This window comes from Symphodus melops, assembly GCF_947650265.1.
Source record: "Symphodus melops genome assembly, chromosome: 11".
Taxonomy (NCBI): domain Eukaryota; kingdom Metazoa; phylum Chordata; class Actinopteri; order Labriformes; family Labridae; genus Symphodus; species Symphodus melops.
Genome location: NC_136701.1, coordinates 21,271,150 through 21,290,492, shown reverse-complemented (window position 1 = coordinate 21,290,492; position 19,343 = coordinate 21,271,150). Strand labels below are relative to the sequence as shown.

Genomic DNA, 19,343 nt, shown 5'->3' with positions numbered 1-19,343 from the left:
CCAGACGTACAGTATCAGGTTTTGTCAAAGGCTGCATTGTCTGAGTCAGAACCTGGAGATGGAATAATAGCAGAGTGGAAAAACGTGAGCAGCCAAGATTTTCTTGAAATTCAATCTTGAGTAATGTGATGACAGTCCTGCACTGGGCAGGCTCATAGGAACATGCTTAAGTGGAGGTTTATTTTCCACATTCTCTCTTTCTGTCTCACTGTCTGTGTGTTATTCCCATAATTTCTTCTGTTTCCAAACTGTTCACAGACTCCCCACCCTACCTTACCACTAACTTTCATGTGCACGTTTTTATAGAGGCAGGAAGAGCCATCATTTCAGAAAGTGAAAGGTATAAATTGCAGGGAATGCTTGACACTTTTGGCTCAATAAACAATAATTTATCCCCAGGAAGACACAAGAGGTAGATGGTATTAAAACAATAAAAAAGGTTTAAAAGGATGATCAACAGAAAGCACAAGGCATCTATAAAGCTGTAAAAAAAAAGTAATACAAGTGAAAAGAGTTGAATTCTGTAAGTACATTGGAACTTACTTGGCAGCTTGGGACACTGATAACACTTATTTTGTCCCCATGAATTCCCCACACTACCGCAGCAGTCCTCCTGATTGGTCAGAACAGGCAGCGGGGTGCTGTTGCACTTAAGCAAGAAGAGACAGATAAGAGTAATCAATCAATTGAAATCTAAAAATAAAATCTGACGATAGCATATGTCTGAGCGCTCACAGCTTGCTTTTGTGTGGTCTCCTGGAAGCAGCGGCCCTTTGGTTTGTGGCCCGTGGGGATCGGGCGTGGCCCTGTCTTGAGGGGAGGCTTGACATCCGATGGGTCCAGAGGTTGAATGACTACAGAGGTGTCCGCAGTGTGGTGAACACGGAATTTAACCTGCACTGAAAACAAAGAAAACAAAGACATAAAACAAGTGTAACTTTGACACGATACTCTTACAGGTGTGTGTGAAATGTATGGCTAATTCTGCCAGCTAGCTTAATTTAGCACAAAGACTAGAAACATTAGAAAATAGCTAGCCTGACCCAGTGATAAATCCAGCTTTAAGCTCCTCTTAATCTCACTTACTAAAATGTTACAATATGTGTAGTTACTTTAACTATAAGAGCTTTTAGCGATTACTTCTTTGGTGATTTTGGCGCCACCTGCGGTCTATTAAGTTCTGTAATAAAGTAAATGATAGATGGATACCATCCGGGGAGAAGGGCAGCGTGAAGACTGAGTGTGTTTGCGTGAGCCCTATGCTTGACTGCTCCCCGAGTTTCAAGCCGTCTGGTTTCAAAGCGATGGGGTAGATGGGCGACTCGTTCCCACGCGCTGCCTGAGCTTGTTGCGTCTGCGGGAGTGGAAACTGGCAGAGCCGACCAGTGAACCCAGGAGGGCACAGGCAGTGCTTCCTCGAGCTGCATACTCCTCCATTCAGGCACGTCAGGGGACACACAACTGCAGACAGGGAGAGAAAGGGAGAGGAAGGTGTTATACACAGAGATGACAGAGACTCCCACAGGTCAACAGTTCATAGCCATGAGTGACATCAGAGGAAAAACTTACACTTATAGGCAACAAAAGCACATGTGACATAAAAAAAAAAAAAACAGCTAAAGATATTATTCAGAAGTCTGGTTCTGCTCATTTTGGAACCATTTTCCCATTACACTGACAGGGCTTTACAATAACCATGTGAACAACCTTAGGCTTAGATTATTTCACAATCAATACGCTACACACTGACAGAAAAGTTTAAGATCAAATCAGTACCACATAATAATAATTTTAAAAATAAATCACTTGGCATTGCACGGCTGAAAAAGTCACATTAGCCTGATGGACTAACGAGTCCCTCCAGCCGGTCAGCAGCAGTGTGTCTGAGAAAAAAAGCAGGTGGAGTCATTGATCTGTTTACCAGCTTTATTCGGACATATGGGAAAGATCTCAGAATCTATGGGAAAGCTGCTGGCTGGAGAGAGGCATCGAGAGTAATCACTGCGGTTTTACTGGGTCTCCCATTGTGTTTATTTTAAGTCCGATTGTGCCTGAAATTCCCACAATAGAACAATCAGAGGAAAGAAAGACAGAGAGAAAAGAGCTGTTAGGAAAGCTGTGGACAAGCGGTGACTGCAGGGAGACATCTGACTAAAAAAAAAACCTCTACTTCTGACAGCTGGTGAAGTCACTCTGAAGCGGCTGGATACTGTTCAAGAGTGACAAATTCACTACTTAAAGCTTCGATATCCATACTTTATATCCTTTATTGCTTTTATCGAGGTATCAGAATCAATATCAGGAAGAACAAACTGGTATTTAACATATCGGCTAACTGAGCAGTAGTTCCACTTCATTCCATATGGTAAATCTTATCATTTGTGTGTTTTGTAGAAATGTGAAATTATTGTGGAAACTGCAGCTATCTTGCCCAGCAGCCGACTCGTATGTCGTACGTTTTGTTCTGGCTTCACGCATGTAAATACTTTGAGGGTTCAAACTCTCCAATGACAGCACACTGAATCTGTCTTTTAGATTTTTTTGCACTAAGCAGTTTGCAGAAGCCACTTTTGGGCTGTCGTGAAGCGTGATTCCTCCCCTTTTTCCTTCAAGTGATTTTCATGAATGGACTTTGGCTTTCACAGGAGTAACACATAAGATGCTGAGCAGGGCAATGAGAGTGAGTGCTGTCACTATAGGGCCTCGTTCCGGAGGTTTACGACATGTGAAAAATGTGCACACTTTGAGCTACTGCTGTGGTTTTCTGTTTGCCAGTTGTCTGCCTTACCTGTCGACAAGCATCCCCTCTGGTTTATGGCAACACTTCAGCTCAAATCTCTTAAGTCATTCAATTTTCCTAACTGCACTTTATCCACTTTAACGACACATTATTCCATTTTATAATCGTTGCAGCCGAGACAGTTATCCAGTTGGTGCAATCTTGTCTTTCACTGTGTTTTCTTAACAATTATTTCCCAATCTCTTTGTTAACTTTCTTTACCTCAGGCTCCAATCTAATCATAACCTTATTGTTACTGCACACATTGCATTGTTTTCTCTTACTGCACTGCCTCTGCTGTATGTCTGCTTTTCTATTAGTTTTAAAAGTATGCGCTCCTCTTGAATCCAAAAGTCTTTTTTTCCCCCTCATTAAATTGGTACCAATTATCTCTAAAAGTAGTTGATAGCCTGAGTTTCATGTGAGTGCATCCGAATGGTGTGAAAGCATGGAGGGATATACAAAGACCTCTATCGAACGGGTAAAATGTACTCATGCTGAGTGCTTAAGATTTGCTGTTTTACATAAAACATTTTTCTAACTTATTGTGATATATGGACGGGACAGGAGAGGACAGGAGAGGACAGGAGAGGACAGGAAGAGGAGAGGAAGAGGAGAGGAAGAGGAGAGGAAGAGGAGAAGAGAGGATAGGAGAGGAGAAAGGAGGCCTCTTTCTGCTGCCGAGCTAAATGTGCACACATGGAAGTAATTAGGAGTGTGGACTGCCAAGGCGTCTGGTCTCGGTGTAATTAGGGGACTAGATCACTTTCAACACAGCAGGGACATCCTCACATAGCGAAAGTTAGACAGAAAGGGAAACAATGAAACAGGATAAAAACAGGTACTTTTTAAAAACCTTTTCACTCGCTCAAACCGTGTGACGGTGGTCTTAAACCACTCGGTCTGTGTGCAGGCAGCAACATGCAGAGTAAAGCTGGAAGGCTCAGGCATGGCGAGGAAGAAGAGGGAACATAAAGAGGACAAAATACTGACAGGGTTTGCCAGACTTCCTTAGACATGAGCGTTTCTGTTACTACGCTTCAGATTTCAACTCCGTACTGGATTTAGAAAGAGAGGAAAGTGGGAAAGAAGCGTGGGCTGAAGATTAGGATTGCAGACACAGAAAGTAGCTCTTTCCAAATGTGATTACACAATCTAAGCCCACAGAGACTTGGAGGGACCACATACTGCACGGAAAGTGTGTGCTGAGGCCGGGACGGTGACTGAAGTAAACCCTGCCCACTGATGTAGCACAGTCAGGGTCAAAGCCACGCTAATGATCGAACACAGAGGAGAGGGATCAGGTTTCAGACTTCATGGGTGGGGATCATTAGAGTGAGATGAGTTGTGAAATGAACCCAGTGTGATGCCACGCAACACGCAGTGCAAACTACAACACACAGCTGCTCGTGCCAGAGGAACACCTCATCCTACTATCATGCAAGATGTTTACGCAAAAATCTCGGCTGAGAAGCAGTGCAGCTCTCTTCTATGAAGCTCTAACTCTGAATCCACTTTGATTATAATAATACGGTGACATGAGGCCGCAGCAGAGCTAAAGGAATCATGCTGCGAGTGAAAGAATGGAGCTGAGCGCAAAACACAGAATAATGTTTAGAAGTAATTTTATGCAACAGGATCAGTGCTATTACAGCCAGTTCTTACACTGCTTATAATCCTGATTAAATGGCCTCTGTTGGCACTGTGCATTCCCACACTATGATGCCCACTGGCACATGCAGTGACAGTCACTTTGGTCCAATCAGGATGCTGGCTCGGCTCGTGGCTGGTATTTCTATGAATACTTGGTTTAAACATCAACATGACTCGAGAAAAATGCTCTTGCACACACACTAAAAAAAAGTATGCTCTTTACTGCATGTACACGATAAAAAAACATGTTTCATTATGTTGATATTGAGGATACTTCCATTTTGGGGTAATGCGATGTTGAACTCAGTGTGCAATGGGAGGGCTGCTCTGTCAGTCTCCTTCCTGTGAACGTGATTGTGAAGCAGTGAGACTGCAGCTCTGACTTTAAGCACTTACAGAAACTCAGAGGTGTGTACAGAGAATAGGAAACAAACATGGAGGATTTGAGATGGTGTTTAGATGCTTTACAGATATACAAAAATTCAAAGGGTAAAGCCTTCCAATGTGGTTTTATTCTACAAATGGCAAATAAACTGAACTTGTTTAGCAGTTACTGGATGTCGTGTCCCATTTTCAGAGACTCTCAAACGCCAAGCAGACAGCCAGAGTTCGAGTTTGATCATCGGCTCTTTTCCTTCTCTCATCCCTGTTTCTGACTCATTAATAAAGGTGTAAAAATGCTTAAAAATAAATGAACAAAAACTTGGAAAAAAGATTTCCCTTCTTATATTTGTACTCCTTTCTTACCATATTCTTCTTAAATGTTTATAAAAATATAATCCTGTTACACGCTGAAGAAGAGCGTGCTGTCTTAATCGTTTTTCTTGTTAGAACATTTTTCGGTTTTCAGCACCCAGTTGTTTTATGCAGAAAGGGAGTTGAGTACGTTTTCTCTATTTATATCCTTGCCTCGTCAAATATAGCACATTTTCAGTCTGCACACAAAAGCTATATGGAAAAGGCAAATATTACCTAAAGTCCCAGAACATAGTTTACCGTCATCAATAATGATAATAAAGAGAGTTTTGGGTTATCTCTGCGTCAGACTTTATCTGTCAGTAACAGAACTGAACTTCATGTCTTCATTATCTCAGTCATTGGAAGCTTTTTAAACAAATGTCCTCGTGTCTGTTTGTCTTCAGAGCTCCAGACGGACGAGATAATTTGAAAATAAAAAAACAAAGAAAAGTCCTGTCCCTTAAATCTGCCAGCTTCATTTAAGTGAGAGACATGCAGGCATTGTATGCTCTAATGTTTTCTGCAGGTCTCATATTTGAATGGGCGTGTCAGTCTGTGTGTGTGTGAGAGTTATTAAGTGGAGGGTGTACTGTCTCCTGCTGTGGTTTGGTGACTGCACCACATTACACACTGCAAAGGGTACAAAGCTTTAAAGTTGAGATCACAACAAGGATTGTAAGTTCCAGTGGACTTTCCCTCTAAATCATTACCTCAGGATTAATTAGCAGAATTTATGATGCTAAATCGCTCAGTGAGTCTCCTCGTCAGTTAGCTTAGAGCGTCTCAGAGGCAGCCACCCTCTGTTTCAGACCACGCCTCTGTCTTTTATGGATCTAACACATTCCTCAGACGAGAGGCGGTGTGTTATTAAGAATCAAACGCACCTTACAGTTAGCTGTTTGGTGGTCTGAATGAATGTGAAGCATGAACAGGGGTTGAATGGAAGGGGGAGGGACATGTGCACGAGAAGCAGTTGTGTTACTATTTTAAAGACACAAAAAAGATGATGAAGGAAATTAAAACAATCACATTCACAGACTCATTTTCCATATTTGGAATTAAGCTCTGTAAAAAGTGGTATTTGCTTTATTAACTGTATTAATCAACAGACTGTATAACAACATGACAGCTCCCTATAAGTGAAATCAAAACATTTGGTGCTCCCCCTACTGACCGGCTATAATACAGGTCATAAGCTCATCCTCTGTTGACAGAGACATACTGTAGGTCAAACTATAAAACTTAACACATGTAAAAAAAAAGTAGTATGGTTTCTGTCTCTAACTTCAACATTGTCCTCCTCTGTCATGGCTTTGCTATCTAATTTAATATTGATCGTCAGCCTGCAGGTACAGTCCAAGACAGCAGGAGAACGTATAATTTTTCCCTTGCAGCAGTCCAACAAGAACAGAGAACTGAAGTGAATCCAGAGACAAGGGGAAGGAAAAAAGTCTTTGTCTCAAAGCTTTTCTCATCCGAGTGTTCCAATGACATACGAGTGAGAGCTCCTTCTCTCTCTCTCTCTCTGAACCTCATGATTCACTCCAGGAGGAGAAGGACAGGACGAGCTGATAGAAGAAATATCTGTATCATAATGTAAACATGGGAAAGCAAGGGAGTACAGCATAAAAAAGGCAAAGGAGAAAGAAATCCAGATAGTGCTAAACGATGTGACATTTTGTCTGGATTGTTGTGATTCCCTGACTTTTTTTTCCACTTTAAAAAAACATACAGTACATTCCTCAACGTCTCAGTAAGTACACTCCTTTAACTAACAGAGTAGAGCTAAATAAGAAGCCATTAATGTCCATGTAGATACATAAAGACTCTGACGCCATTGCTCTCCTTTTTTTGCCAAAGGGCAGGTACTTTCTGGTAGTGGGGGAATTCAAACACTTCTTCTGTCTTTTTATGCCAGCTGGGCAACAAACGTCTTGAATATGTGTGTATTGACAAAAAAGACAAAAAGGGAAAGCTTGCCCTCTAAATGGCCCATACCCACCCACCCACTCACTCGGTCTGTCTGGAAGATGACGCATCTTTTGCCCTTTCTCTCCATGGCGGCCTTTCAGCCACAGCCGCACCCTCCCAGCTCAAAAACAACAAATTACAGCCCTACAAACCACAGTTCAAGAGCTTCCAAACGCACGAAAATGAAAGCTCCTGCAGTCATCGCAGAGTTGATACAATAGCCTGATCTGCCTCTTTCTTCGAACACAGTCAGACAGTATTCCGGTGGAATTACAAACAGCTATTCAGCCAGTCTGCAGGAATGAGACACCAACATCCGTGACTGATGCTCAGTGAGTCACTTTCACTCTGAATCAGGACCAGTGTGAATCAACCAACGCTGAGGCTCAAAGATGGATGCCAAAACAGTTTTTGGTCAACATTACATCATGTTCATGGTCATGTTGGCTGACCCACATAGGATGAGTAAAGATTTATTGGAGAAGATTTCTGATGATACATGAGGCAGAAGCCTTAAACACTAGTCTCCTCTCACACATTAAAATGTCTCGACGATTTCAGGACAGTCTGCCACTAATAGCTTCAAAGTTGCCCATTCACACACGTCCCTCACAGCAGGAAATATGCCCTATTGGAGAAGACGGACTGGGTCTTAGGAAGGACGCTGCAGAAGTGACAAGTAAGGGGAAATTCTGGCAAGTAGAAAAGAGTATGAAGCAGCTTCACCAAGTGCACAAAGGTCCCGGTGGTTCACACCATTTTACTAGGAAGTAGGAAGAGGAAGTTCTGGATAAAGTCAAGGTTAAATTCAGTTGTTTGTGGCCACACACACAGCCCACCCGAGCATTCTGGGAATTTTTCAGAAGCGCAGTGCATGTTAGAAAGAGTCTACTGTGTCACAACCCAATGACACTGTAGTTTGAACAGTCTAAGTTTGAAGTAAATCTCCATAAATGACCACAAATCAAATGTAAAAGCAGGCTGGTATAATGCTCATCATCATTTTATAAATTCAGTCATATCCACGTCTTTCAAAAATTCTCTGTTCCCGGCCAAATAAATTCAATCGGAAAACAATAATTAGTTGATTTAAGCTTTCGCTTTTTGCAGAGACTAAGCAGACAAGTGAATATGTGTTAGGTTAAAGAGGGGCTGGATGGAGACTTGGTCAGAATGAGCCAAGACTGGGCTAGCTGTTTCCCCTCGTTTCAATGCTATGCTATGCTATAGGTGACGAGAGAGTTGCATGGACTAGATAATTACAGAAAAGAGAGTCCTTTTGTATGATTATCAAGTTTTGTGGAAAAAGATAACCAGCAAGTTAAGAGTTGTTTCGAGCGGAGGTGGGATGAAAAGAAGCACAGCACTGATTGGCTGTACGCTTGTCAAGCTAGTTCATTTGAAAACACTTTCACACTTACTTCAGAGGCCCAGTGTAATATGAGTACTGTATCTAACTCATGGTTGAAAAGTAAATTGTCAAAGATTGTCGTAATATGAAGCTTTTGTATGGTAGGCCAATGTTCAGCTCGAAAACCAACCCAGTGAGCTACAATCAGCAGCCAGCTCGTGTCACATGTTCCTCCATGGTGGGTTTGGTTTGAGTTTGAATTACACTGCCGTTAAACTGATCCAAGGTAATCTGAGTTATCCAAAATCATCAGGTTAAATGCAGTTTTAAAATAAACAAATCTACTCATCATCGAACGAATCATGACTAAACAACACTGGACCCCATAAATGGTTAAAGACAGTCACATCTTGAGTCACTTCTTGAAACTAAAAAAAGATGGGAATTGCCACCATCACGTGACGTGCTTCGCTTTACCATCAGCCCCAAAAGCTGGAAACCACATCCCCAAATGGACTGGCACCGAATGATCACATGCCAGGCGGAGTGAGAAGGAGCGACGTAGGTCAGAGTCCTGCAGCTGAGCCAGACGTGGAGTAAATGACATAATCACTGCCTTTTAAAAACACAAACCTGCGTGAGCATTCCTCCAACCACCCCCCTCCCCCCCCCATGCTGAAGTCTCTGCGCTCTGTCAACCGCCCTGAAACCGTGAGCAGCTCCTCAGGCTCAGCCTCGGCCTCAGCTATCCAAACAATAGTGCTGCCCTTTGCCAGAGTTGACCACTGTCACCCAAGGCATTCATTACCTCTCGCAGTCGGCCTCCGACAACAGAAACTGGACGATGTCTTTGAGCAGACTCCTCCTGAGACGACCATAGTAAATCTTAGGGGAGCGAGTATCAAAAGCTAAATCAAACTTGCAGAATGTGAATTTCACGTCACAGAACTATGCCGAGTGATTTTCATAGCTCTTAGGTTGGCTTAGATCCAGCTTTACTCTGTCACTCCCCTCAGGCAAAAATGTTTGTGGAAAACGAGCCAGAGAGTCAGACAGGATCTTGGCAAACCTATGGATGATGTCATATAATGACTGTCTAAAAGCCTGGGCTATAGGGACTGGTAGGCAGGCAGGCAGTGCTGACTATGCGCCGCTAGGATTATGTCAGACATCTGCCCTGAGGTGATGCTCCGCACTCAGCACCGGAGCGCGTTTCAGGTAATGTCTGAAGGCTGCACAGTCCCTGTGCTGGCAGAGGCCGTGTTATTCTGTTTACCCTGGCTAATCGCTACAGCTACAGGGTCCTGCATGGCGTGGGTGCAGGCCTGAGCATTCCTCTGCGCGGCTTTAAATAACTGCTCCGTTTCTCCCCCTCGCTAAGCAAATGGGAGGAGAGTGTTAAAGATGGCAAAGAAGGTTGTTTGTTTAAGCTGGGTTCAGTACACTGAGGCACACACACAAACATACACAGTGTTCCTCAATGACGTAGAAAAAACGCACCTGATTGCTGCTTTGTTTTTCTACTGAAACTTAATTTGAATGTGATTGCTTTTATAACTTGCCAAGCAGAATTGGCTTTTTATGCAGCAAGCGATGACATGGAGGACTCAGGTTTCATGGGAAACTCGTGCTCGGATCCTGTGGATTTTCCCTCCAAATCAGTCCCGATAAAAGTAAACACAGGAAGAAGTAAGTGTGGATTAAACCCTCTTAGAAAAACAAGTTTTTTTCTTACATCTCTGGAGTTTCTGTGAGACTACTACTCAAGTAGAAATACATTTTAAAGGTTTGCCTTGTGGACTTGTGTTTTTCAGCCCGATGACAGTCCAGTCTATGAACACACACAGTACATTTTAAATCCATACAACTACTGTATTTGTTATGAATTTAAGGGTGACATTTCTACATCGTGATTGTGTACCATTTGTGAAACTAGCAGAAGGTTAATGAGAAGGACGGACTGCAAATAACCCATATCTTATTTTCATTACACGCATAAATAGACAGGGAGAGGCGACAGAATGTGCATCCATAAATATGAAAACATGGCCCTGACAAGAGGAATAACCTGCTGACATTAAAAGAAACTCATTTTACAACATTTAACAGGCTTTTGTAATGAACTAGCTGCAGGAGCCTCCCTGATGAATTTGTGTTTGTGTTCGAAAGGGTTTGAGCGTGGGAGCCATGCCCAGCTTCGCCTCTAAAGTTCAGTCCAACTTGTGGCGAAATCCAGAGTGCTGCAGGTTTCTGGTCACCGGTGTGAGGCCGCCTTCTCCGCCTTCAAAGCTTGGCTTAAGAGAATAAAAGGTGTGTGGGGAAGAGCAGAGGGCTCTGAAAGCTAAAATAAGCTTTCTTACTAAATAAAGAGATGGCAGAAGCAGCTCTAACACTGTACTGACCGACTTGTCCTCTTTGCAGACTCCCATGGACCTCTGACCCATGCCAAGGGGAAACCAAAACAAACCACAGGCCTACTACTGTCACTTTGCTCTAAATACAGAGCCACATGGGAAACCCTGAAATAGCCAGATCCACTTCTCATGATGCCCTTTTTGGGGGGGGGAGGGGACGTGGCCAGACTGGGATATGATAAGACCACTTCCTGTGTTTCATTTACTCCAGAAGAAGTTGAGAATCTAGAGCAGCCTGCATGCCTCTGATAAAGAGGAGATGCGACTGAGATACAGAAGAACACGAGACCCAGAAGGCCAAGCAGCTGCTGTCAGTGAGTCTGATGGATGGGATACCTACCTGCCAGGAACAGGGAGAACAATTAGTCAGTCAATCCTTCGTTAGTCAGAAGGCATGTGCTGAGATACTGATGTTTATGTAACACATTTTGAAATATCTTCCCTAAAAATGTCATTTTTTTTATGATCCAAGTCGACAAATATCAGATGCAACAGAAGACATCAAGTCTCCAAGCAGAAGATAACTTGTAACCTTGTCTATTTCTTTTGTATCCTAGAATTCATTTCCAAGAGCTGAAAATAAAAAGGACAGTTTGCTGTTTTGGTAGCCAAACATGGAGATCATTATAAATAAATAGAGCCTCCATCAGCAGGTTAACAGGTGTTTGTGTCAGATGGAAATGGAGGAAGACAGTGAATGGACTGCTCATGATGAGGTTCATCCAAGTGTTACAGCCTCCAGCTGAGTTCTGGTGGCATCCATATGCGCTGTGCTGCCACCAGGAGAAGCCTGAGTGGTGCTTAGCTGCGAAGTCGGATCAACCAATCAGAGGGGAGAACTCATCAATTCAGCCTTAATAAGGCTGCTGCAGGTGGATGATATCAGGGATTAAACTATAGGACACACCACACAGCGCGCACACGCGAAGTGTGCGCACACATGCTGTTGCCATAACACCAACATTTTTTTAAATGTTATCACATTAAACTTGCAAATATATAACAACTGTTTTGTTAACCTTGATATGAAAGCTCATTAAGAACTTTTGGCGTGTGTGTGTGTTTGGGGCCCCTTTTGGACTGAGCAGGACCTGTTATTTTGTCTTCATGTAGTGTTTGTTGTTTTGTTTTTTTGTTGTTGCCATGGACGACTTGAAGAGAGGCTGCTTTGGTGTAGTTAAACACCTCATCTGATGCGTACCATGTGCAGCTGCTTTGAGGTATTTAAACTACTGAACAGAAATCCTCCATCCCCTGTCTGATGGTCTCTTTTGCTTTTGAAGGTCATAAAGATGTCTGACCGTTTCATAACCAGATAAAAACTCCTCATAGCTTTAGCAGTAACAGCGCTCCTGCAAAGCCTGATGACGAATCCAATAGTTATGTTAGAAAAAGCCCAATCAGGCTGCAAACTGGAACGTTTGCCTGCCTGCCAACCTGCTCTGAAGGCTTTCAAGTTTCCATGATTGCCTCAGTTTTAGGACGTGAACTACATGAAAACGTGCATTTCTCTGGAAGCATATGACCGAAGCAAATCTCGCACATGCTACATGTTGTTGACGTGTAGTTTAAGTCATGTAAGTGTATGCAGTCAGGGTTCAGTTGACAGAAACTTGATTGAGTTCTCCAATGCAGTATATGTATTGCAGTGTCAGCTACTGTAGAGCGGATGTACGTACATGTGGAAAGTAATTATAACATGAGTGAACTGCACTGTATATCAAAGTGAGTTCAACTGAGTCCAACTTTACCACAACATATCCTCTAAAATCTCTGTGTACGCGAGTCAGCACTCTGAAACACAGGACGTCCGTGACAAAGAGCTGCCTGTTGCTCAGGTGATTCGTCCTCGTACACAGCAGCTAATCCAGAGCTAGATGATCTGCTCTGCTGGTCATCATCTGAGTCCGTCTGGATGCTTTAATCGGTGTGTTTTTATATGAACAAATGGATCAAATGATTTAATGGTAAGTGTATGGTGTCCCTAATATGAAACTGCCCCCTACAGAGAATCAACGTTACGACTGCCCACCAATGACATTAACATCAACCGATTGCATACGTACGATATCAAACCCTAAAATCTTGGATTTTTATACTTTTATTAAAACAACTCCTTAGAAGTATCAACCCCTGCCAACACTGGCATGTTCTTCAGTTTAGTCTACAGCTGCTTCACCCTGGGACATCATTTATCCTTCCCCATGGATTAGAGGTGTATGTTTTTGTATGCCATGTAACAGTAATGGCCTCACTTTGATTTTTTTTCCCACAAGGTGATTTTGTCAATCTGCCCAATGACGGTACATAAAAAAGTTTCTCTCTATTACCCTCAAAGTTAAGACCATAAAAATGACATTGGCAGAAATCCCAGATCCAGATCACCACTAAAACCTGACTGGTTTTTGGCCCTGTGCCTGCTGGTCTCGACAAAGTCGAGCCAGTTTCTTAACAGCCTGTGAAAGCCTTGGACATATCAGAGCACAGGTATCGAGAGGTATTTCTGCACACTGGCAGGAAGTACATTTCTTTAGAGGAAAGGTTCGGTCAGATTTTGGGCCTCAGTCTCACTGTGTGGACATTACAACAGCTAAAATATGGAAAAGTCTTCTTATTGTTGCTGCTATAGCCGTGGTTGTTTTGACACGGGAGAGAGAAATTTCCACTTGTCCACACCACATTCCAGCCCTTGCAGTGAACAAGACACGTCTCCTCTTCTAAGTGAACTCTCGATCGCCCTGCTACTAAAAAAGTCAAACAGTCAGCAGGAATTTTTTTCTGAAGTCTGAAATCCAAGATACAGGTGAGCTTGGAGCAGCTCCTCTATCCAGACCAAATGTGAAGCAGCATGAGGTATTCCAGGAATTTAAGATGTCTCTCTTGAATTATTTGACACAGAAGCTCCAAAAAGTGACGTGACACAGCAGCGAAATCAGACGGGAAGAGGGAGGACTGGAGGCAGAGCCAACTGTCTGACTCTACATCACTGCACGGTGACAAGCAGGAAAAGTTCTGTCACACGCGCTACAAGTGAGGAATCACTTCATTTGATTGAATCCAGCCTCCTTACTCACACATGGGGAAAGCAGCTGCGGGGAGGCTGCAGCATCTGTATGATCAAACATGAATTATCTGCTGCGAAAAACTGTTTGTAAGAACTTCAAGAAGCATCACAATGCTGCAACTAACCGTCAATCCTTAATGATTTTAAAGGGACCGAAAGGGGAGAACGTAAGGCAGCGCCAAAGAGCCATTAAGTTCCACATCTTAGCCTCTTCCTTACAATCAAAAATGTAGTTGTTGGTAAACTGATGCCAGTATTAGAAACGCCACTGCTACTCCTAAAGAGGTTCCTCTGCCGGTTTCTAAAGACGGCAACCTGTTATTACATCTTAAAATGAGCCTTCTGTTCTCGATCCTGTCACTTATTGCATTCTATCTTTGATGTAAGCATCTTAATATATTCGCTCCCCATCCAATTTATATTAACCTAATTACATATTCTGTTTTTCTTTATTTCTTTGGTATTGTTTAACAGACTTTTGTTTGCTTGTTTTTGTATTTTCCCATCATTTTCTTTGTTTTAAAGAACAGTACAGTAAGACCCTGTTGGAATACAAATTCATAGCTGTTTTCCAATAATGTATGTAAAGTATGTATGTAAAATCAGAAGTTACTCTGATAGGATGCAGTATAATGGCATCTGTTATTAACCTTCTGAAATATCAACATGTGCCCTTTTCTTTAAACAGTAGTCTACAGCATTAAAATGTATAATTAGCACAAGGAACTACTGTTACAGAGCGGCCAAAAGGGAACTGATTCCAGGCACATTATGTAAAGCGCAAATTTTGCAAAGATGACGTTATCAGTGCTGAGCTTTGAAGTCAGCAATGTTCATAGATAGATAGATAGATAGATAGATAGATAGATAGATAGATAGATAGATAGATAGATAGATAGATAGATAGATAGATAGATAGATAGATAGATAGATAGATAGATAGATAGATAGATAGATAGATAGATAGATAGATAGATAGATAGATAGATAGATAGATAGATAGATAGATAGATAGATAGATAGATAGATAGATAGATACTTTATTGATCCCGAGGGAAATTCAGGTCATTAGAGCTAGCAAAATGTCAGCTATGAATGTTTTGTCGTGACACATCTTAATGCTGTGTTTTTATGAATCCAATCTTAAGATATTCAAAACGTTAACATTTTACCGTAAAAATCCAGGTTTCTCTGACACTTTTAGGTTGACACAGTGAACCAGGAGAGGCAGAGAGCCGAGCTGCTGCTAGCTGAGCTGCTGCTAGCCGAGCTGCAGCTAGCCGCGCTGCTGCTAGCCGAGCTGCAGCTAGCCGAGCTGCTGCTAGCCGAGCTGTAGCTAGCCGAGCTTAAGTTAGCTTTCCTAACTTAAGTTCAGATTGTTTCAAGGTTATGATTTCTTCAGCCTTCTCACTGAGCCAAGCAATACAACAACAAAAACAATCAATCCCATTATTCAGAGTCGATGGTACAGCTGTTATAAAGGCATGAACTTTATTTTACAAACACACCAGCGTCAGAGAGTTTTCTGCAAATACTAGCACCAAAGGTATTTGAATCAGTACATGCATGGAAAAAGTGTATCAGAACAACTTGTGCCAAAAAACACTCTAAGTTTTCGAGAATATTCAAAGGCAGATGGTTCTGCTTAAAAGTGATGCCCATAGAAATGTGAAGCTATTGCATCATGTTTAATGAAGCACAGCTACCATCTGTAGTTTGTTATTAAGTCACATAAGAAAAAGGGTTTAAACCATTTATGTTACAAATTAAGGGGAGTAAAGAAAGTATTTAGACTTCCAGTTTCTGCAATAAAACAAACAACTGAAGGGTTGTTTTCTACTTCATGTATCACACATTGGATCTCAGACGAGTAATCATGTATTTTTCTTTTTCAATATCTTAAACTCAACATCAAGAGTCTAAGAGGACCAGTGAAATCCAGTTCTGGGCCGGAGTCTGACGTAGACATTGAGGCTCCACGTCTCACCACAGCTGATCTGATACAGCAGAAAGGCTCCACTCATGCCAAGCAGACACTGGAGTCGAGTAGGGGGAAAGTATAGATCTTAACAGTACATTTATATGCTATGTAATGAAGCGTGCCTCAGTAATTAAAGTGTAACATGGAAACATTTTTCCAGTAAAGCTGTGAAGGGGTAAAACCCAGCTCCCGTCACTGCAGCCACCTTTTTATTTGCGGAGCAGCTTCAACACACTTGACATAAATCTTAACGATATAAATCGAGGGTGGGTGTACTAAGTAGCTACATCAAACTGATGAAGGCCATAAAGAAGATTCTTCTTTTAAGGGACCAAAGTGTGAATGAATCAGGAAAGTATTTTTACGTTTGGTTTGTTATAATCACCTTCAGAGGTTAATTTAATGGGTTTAACAGAGATATAAACTACATGAGACGTTATTATTCAAGGAGTGTTTTTAAGCTTCACTTTACTTTTAAAAAAAGGACTTTTACTGTAAACTAGAGGGGCAGCAGACATGTGTTTTTATATCTCACTTTCCTGTGATTATGTCTACACTACAGAAAAGGTATTGCTGCTATATAAAGAAGGTCTTTGAATTGTTGCAGATCTAAATATACACATAGCTCTTTGTCTATACACTTTGATGCTGAAGAAAACTGCAAAGTCTAAATCTACATTCATTGTTTGTTTGGGGTTTTTTTATGCTGGAGTAGTCTTCTACCAATATGACTGGACTTGTATCAAGTAAAGAATAGGATTACAAAAGTTTTTTGCCCGTAAAGGGAGCAAAAGTGGCCCATTTTACACTAGTTGATACTGGCAAAGCAGAAGGTATTTTGTCCATGATGTAGGTTTTTATAGAGTGCACAACATATCATTACATACATTATAAAGTAGGCTAATTATTCTCCCATGCAGAATAATGCCTGAAATACTGTTGGATGTTTCCATGCAGTGAAATGTGATAAACATCCAGGTCTCTATTAGAAGTGAGTTAAAATTAGTATAAGAGGGTTATACGTCATATTTACCATAAAAAAAAGTTTTATGAGCATTGAAAAACACTCCTCTGCTCCCCACAGAGGAAAACAATAAAGCAGAGGTCAGATCAACACTATTAGTTGATCTCAGCTGCCTAATCACATCCCCTGATAAACAAACAGCTCCGTTTGAGCCTCGCAGAGTCACTCACCGACCCTGAAGCCCTGTCCGATCAGCGTGTCGGCGCCCTGGCCGTTCTCGGCGATCAGTGTGGTGTTGTTGCCCTGCTCGCACGTATCCTGACACTGGCCCTTCAGGCAGATCCGTTTGCAGATGAGAGGAGCGATGACCACCTTGAAGCGCTCCCGTGTGGAGGAGCGCTCCGTGCACCACGCCAGCCTGTGGACGCTGAGCCAGATGACAAGCAGATGGGGGATCAGAGAGGGCATCCTGGCATCCTTCACTGCCCTCCACAAAGACCCGGGCTCATTAAATCACCACCTCCAGCTCTGAGGCGCCTTGCTTTGTTAACCCAGGCTGATTTCTGACGTCTCATACAGCGGAAAAAAAACGCGCGTCCTCCCTCCTATTTTCTCCTTAAGAAAAATCACTTTCCTCGCGCTCCCAAGTGATCCGTCTGCAAAACCGACACGTTTGACATCTTCAAAAGTTACTCCTCGTCCTCGGTGCTGTTGTTGAGAAAGTTGGCCTCACTTTCTTGGTCGCTCTTCTTCCTCCGTTTTCTTCTTCTTGTCGCCTGACGCGTTGGAGGGTTAGTGCGTATGTGGGTTTGGGAGAGAAAGAAGGGAGGAGAGGAGAAAGGGTGAGCCAACCCTCTCTGAAGAAACCTGGCTGAGAGCCAGCCAGGCGGTGCAGGAGCAAAGCTGAAAGTGGTTTCCTTGTTGGTTATTTCTCCTCACACACCCCCTCCTCTCCTCTCCACAGACCCCACACTGCAAATCAGAGCAGCACAGCTGTGTGTGTCACTCTCTGAATAAACAAAACATAGTCACACATAAATCATACACTACTTTTTACATGTTTGTGTTTCTGCCATTGACACTTGGCCACTGTTAAATAAACCATCTTTATCACAGACTGTATAACATAGACCCATTCTCTTTGTACAAACCTGTTGATACCCTATAACAGTATGTCCATATAGAAGTGCCATCATGCATGTCCTGTTGACATTTGTCAATGTGGGTCACACTTTAGCAAGTGACAGTTAAACATCAGCTTTTCACGTATATAGAGAAATAATAAATGAGGTGATTCACCACGATGTTGCATCTGCACTTTCCAATAGTTGCTCTGTGTATTTGATTCCTTGCATCATATCATCCATCAAGGGCTGCTGTATGAGGGAGTAAAGTCCGGACAGTTCCAGGGGCCAGTGAATAATGGGGAGAGAATTAGTTCATCTTTTTCCTATATTTAATAATTTTTGGTTTTTATCGGGCCAAAAATCTCTGGCAACACCCCAAAGCAAAGTGTGCTATCACTGTGGGAAACCACTTACATTATTTGTGTTATTATTTCACCTTCTTTTTGCAAACCATGGACTGAAGACTACCAAGAGATCATCAGTTTATTCTAACCTTTAAAGTCAAACGGGATGAAACTGAACAGATGATTCATAAAAGCCTTAACTGTGAACAAAGGAACGTTGAAGTTATCTTCTTGCTGCTGCTGAAGAGTCCATGAATGTTTTACTGTAACAAGTAACATTTATAATCCAAACTCTGTTGGTTGATTAGATTGATGCTCTCTGAGCGGCAGGAGTGGAGACACCAGCCATGAGAAGGTTTTCTGATTCCTAGCATTGAAGGCAGCCTATACAGAACTGTTAATATTGAGATTCTGTGAAGGAGCCTTAATCACATTATCGCTATGTTAACTTTAAAGGAAACCAGTGAGCCCAGCTATGGATCAAAACCAAGCAGTAACCTGCTGGCTGAATTATTAGGGCAACAGTGAAGTGCCAAATAACTGCAGTTCCAGTGATGGCCACTTGAGGCTGGCTCCAAAGCGAGTCAGTCCATAAAAACCTGATAGTTAAAATAATGTGAAATCTTGTGATGAGAGGACCGACTTCTCTTAAATCACTTCTGATCACGTTCGAGATATGTGAGCGAGCGGCCAGTTCGTAAAGCTCCATATCAGCTCTTTAAAGCTCCTGGGAAGATCTTCCAGGTTATGTTGATTTCGGCGCCCCCCTGTGGACAAATTGATCTTTCGATTTTTTAATAACTTAGACCTTTACATGTATGTTTTTGACAAAAGATAAATCTCTTCTTGCTGTCTTTAAATGGTCAAATGCATCAATCGTCAAAAGTCTATGCCACAGATGCTGTTTCATCGCTGTGCAGTTAATCCTGTTGTCTGACACGTACACCGTGAGAGAGG

At 42.3% G+C, this 19,343-nt stretch overlaps 1 protein-coding gene across 5 annotated transcripts in view; it reads right to left on the bottom strand.

Annotated features, from left to right (window-relative positions):
• ltbp3 (latent transforming growth factor beta binding protein 3) overlaps positions 1–17,748 on the bottom strand; it is a 33,016-nt gene extending 15,268 nt beyond the window's left edge. For 4 of the 5 annotated variants that reach the window (XM_079356684.1, XM_079356685.1, XM_079356686.1 and 1 more), the window contains exons 1-4: positions 17,146–17,748; positions 1,210–1,461; positions 736–899; positions 544–649 (exon numbers count right to left, since the gene is read on the bottom strand). In XM_079356684.1, coding sequence (XP_079212810.1) covers positions 544–649; positions 736–899; positions 1,210–1,461; positions 17,146–17,383 — 760 coding nt within the window. In that variant the 5' untranslated portion in view covers positions 17,384–17,748. The remainder of the gene's footprint in view (positions 1–543; positions 650–735; positions 900–1,209; positions 1,462–17,145) is intronic. The other variant, XM_079356687.1, reaches the window with a different exon arrangement.
• Between the last annotated feature and the right edge of the window lie 1,595 nt (positions 17,749–19,343).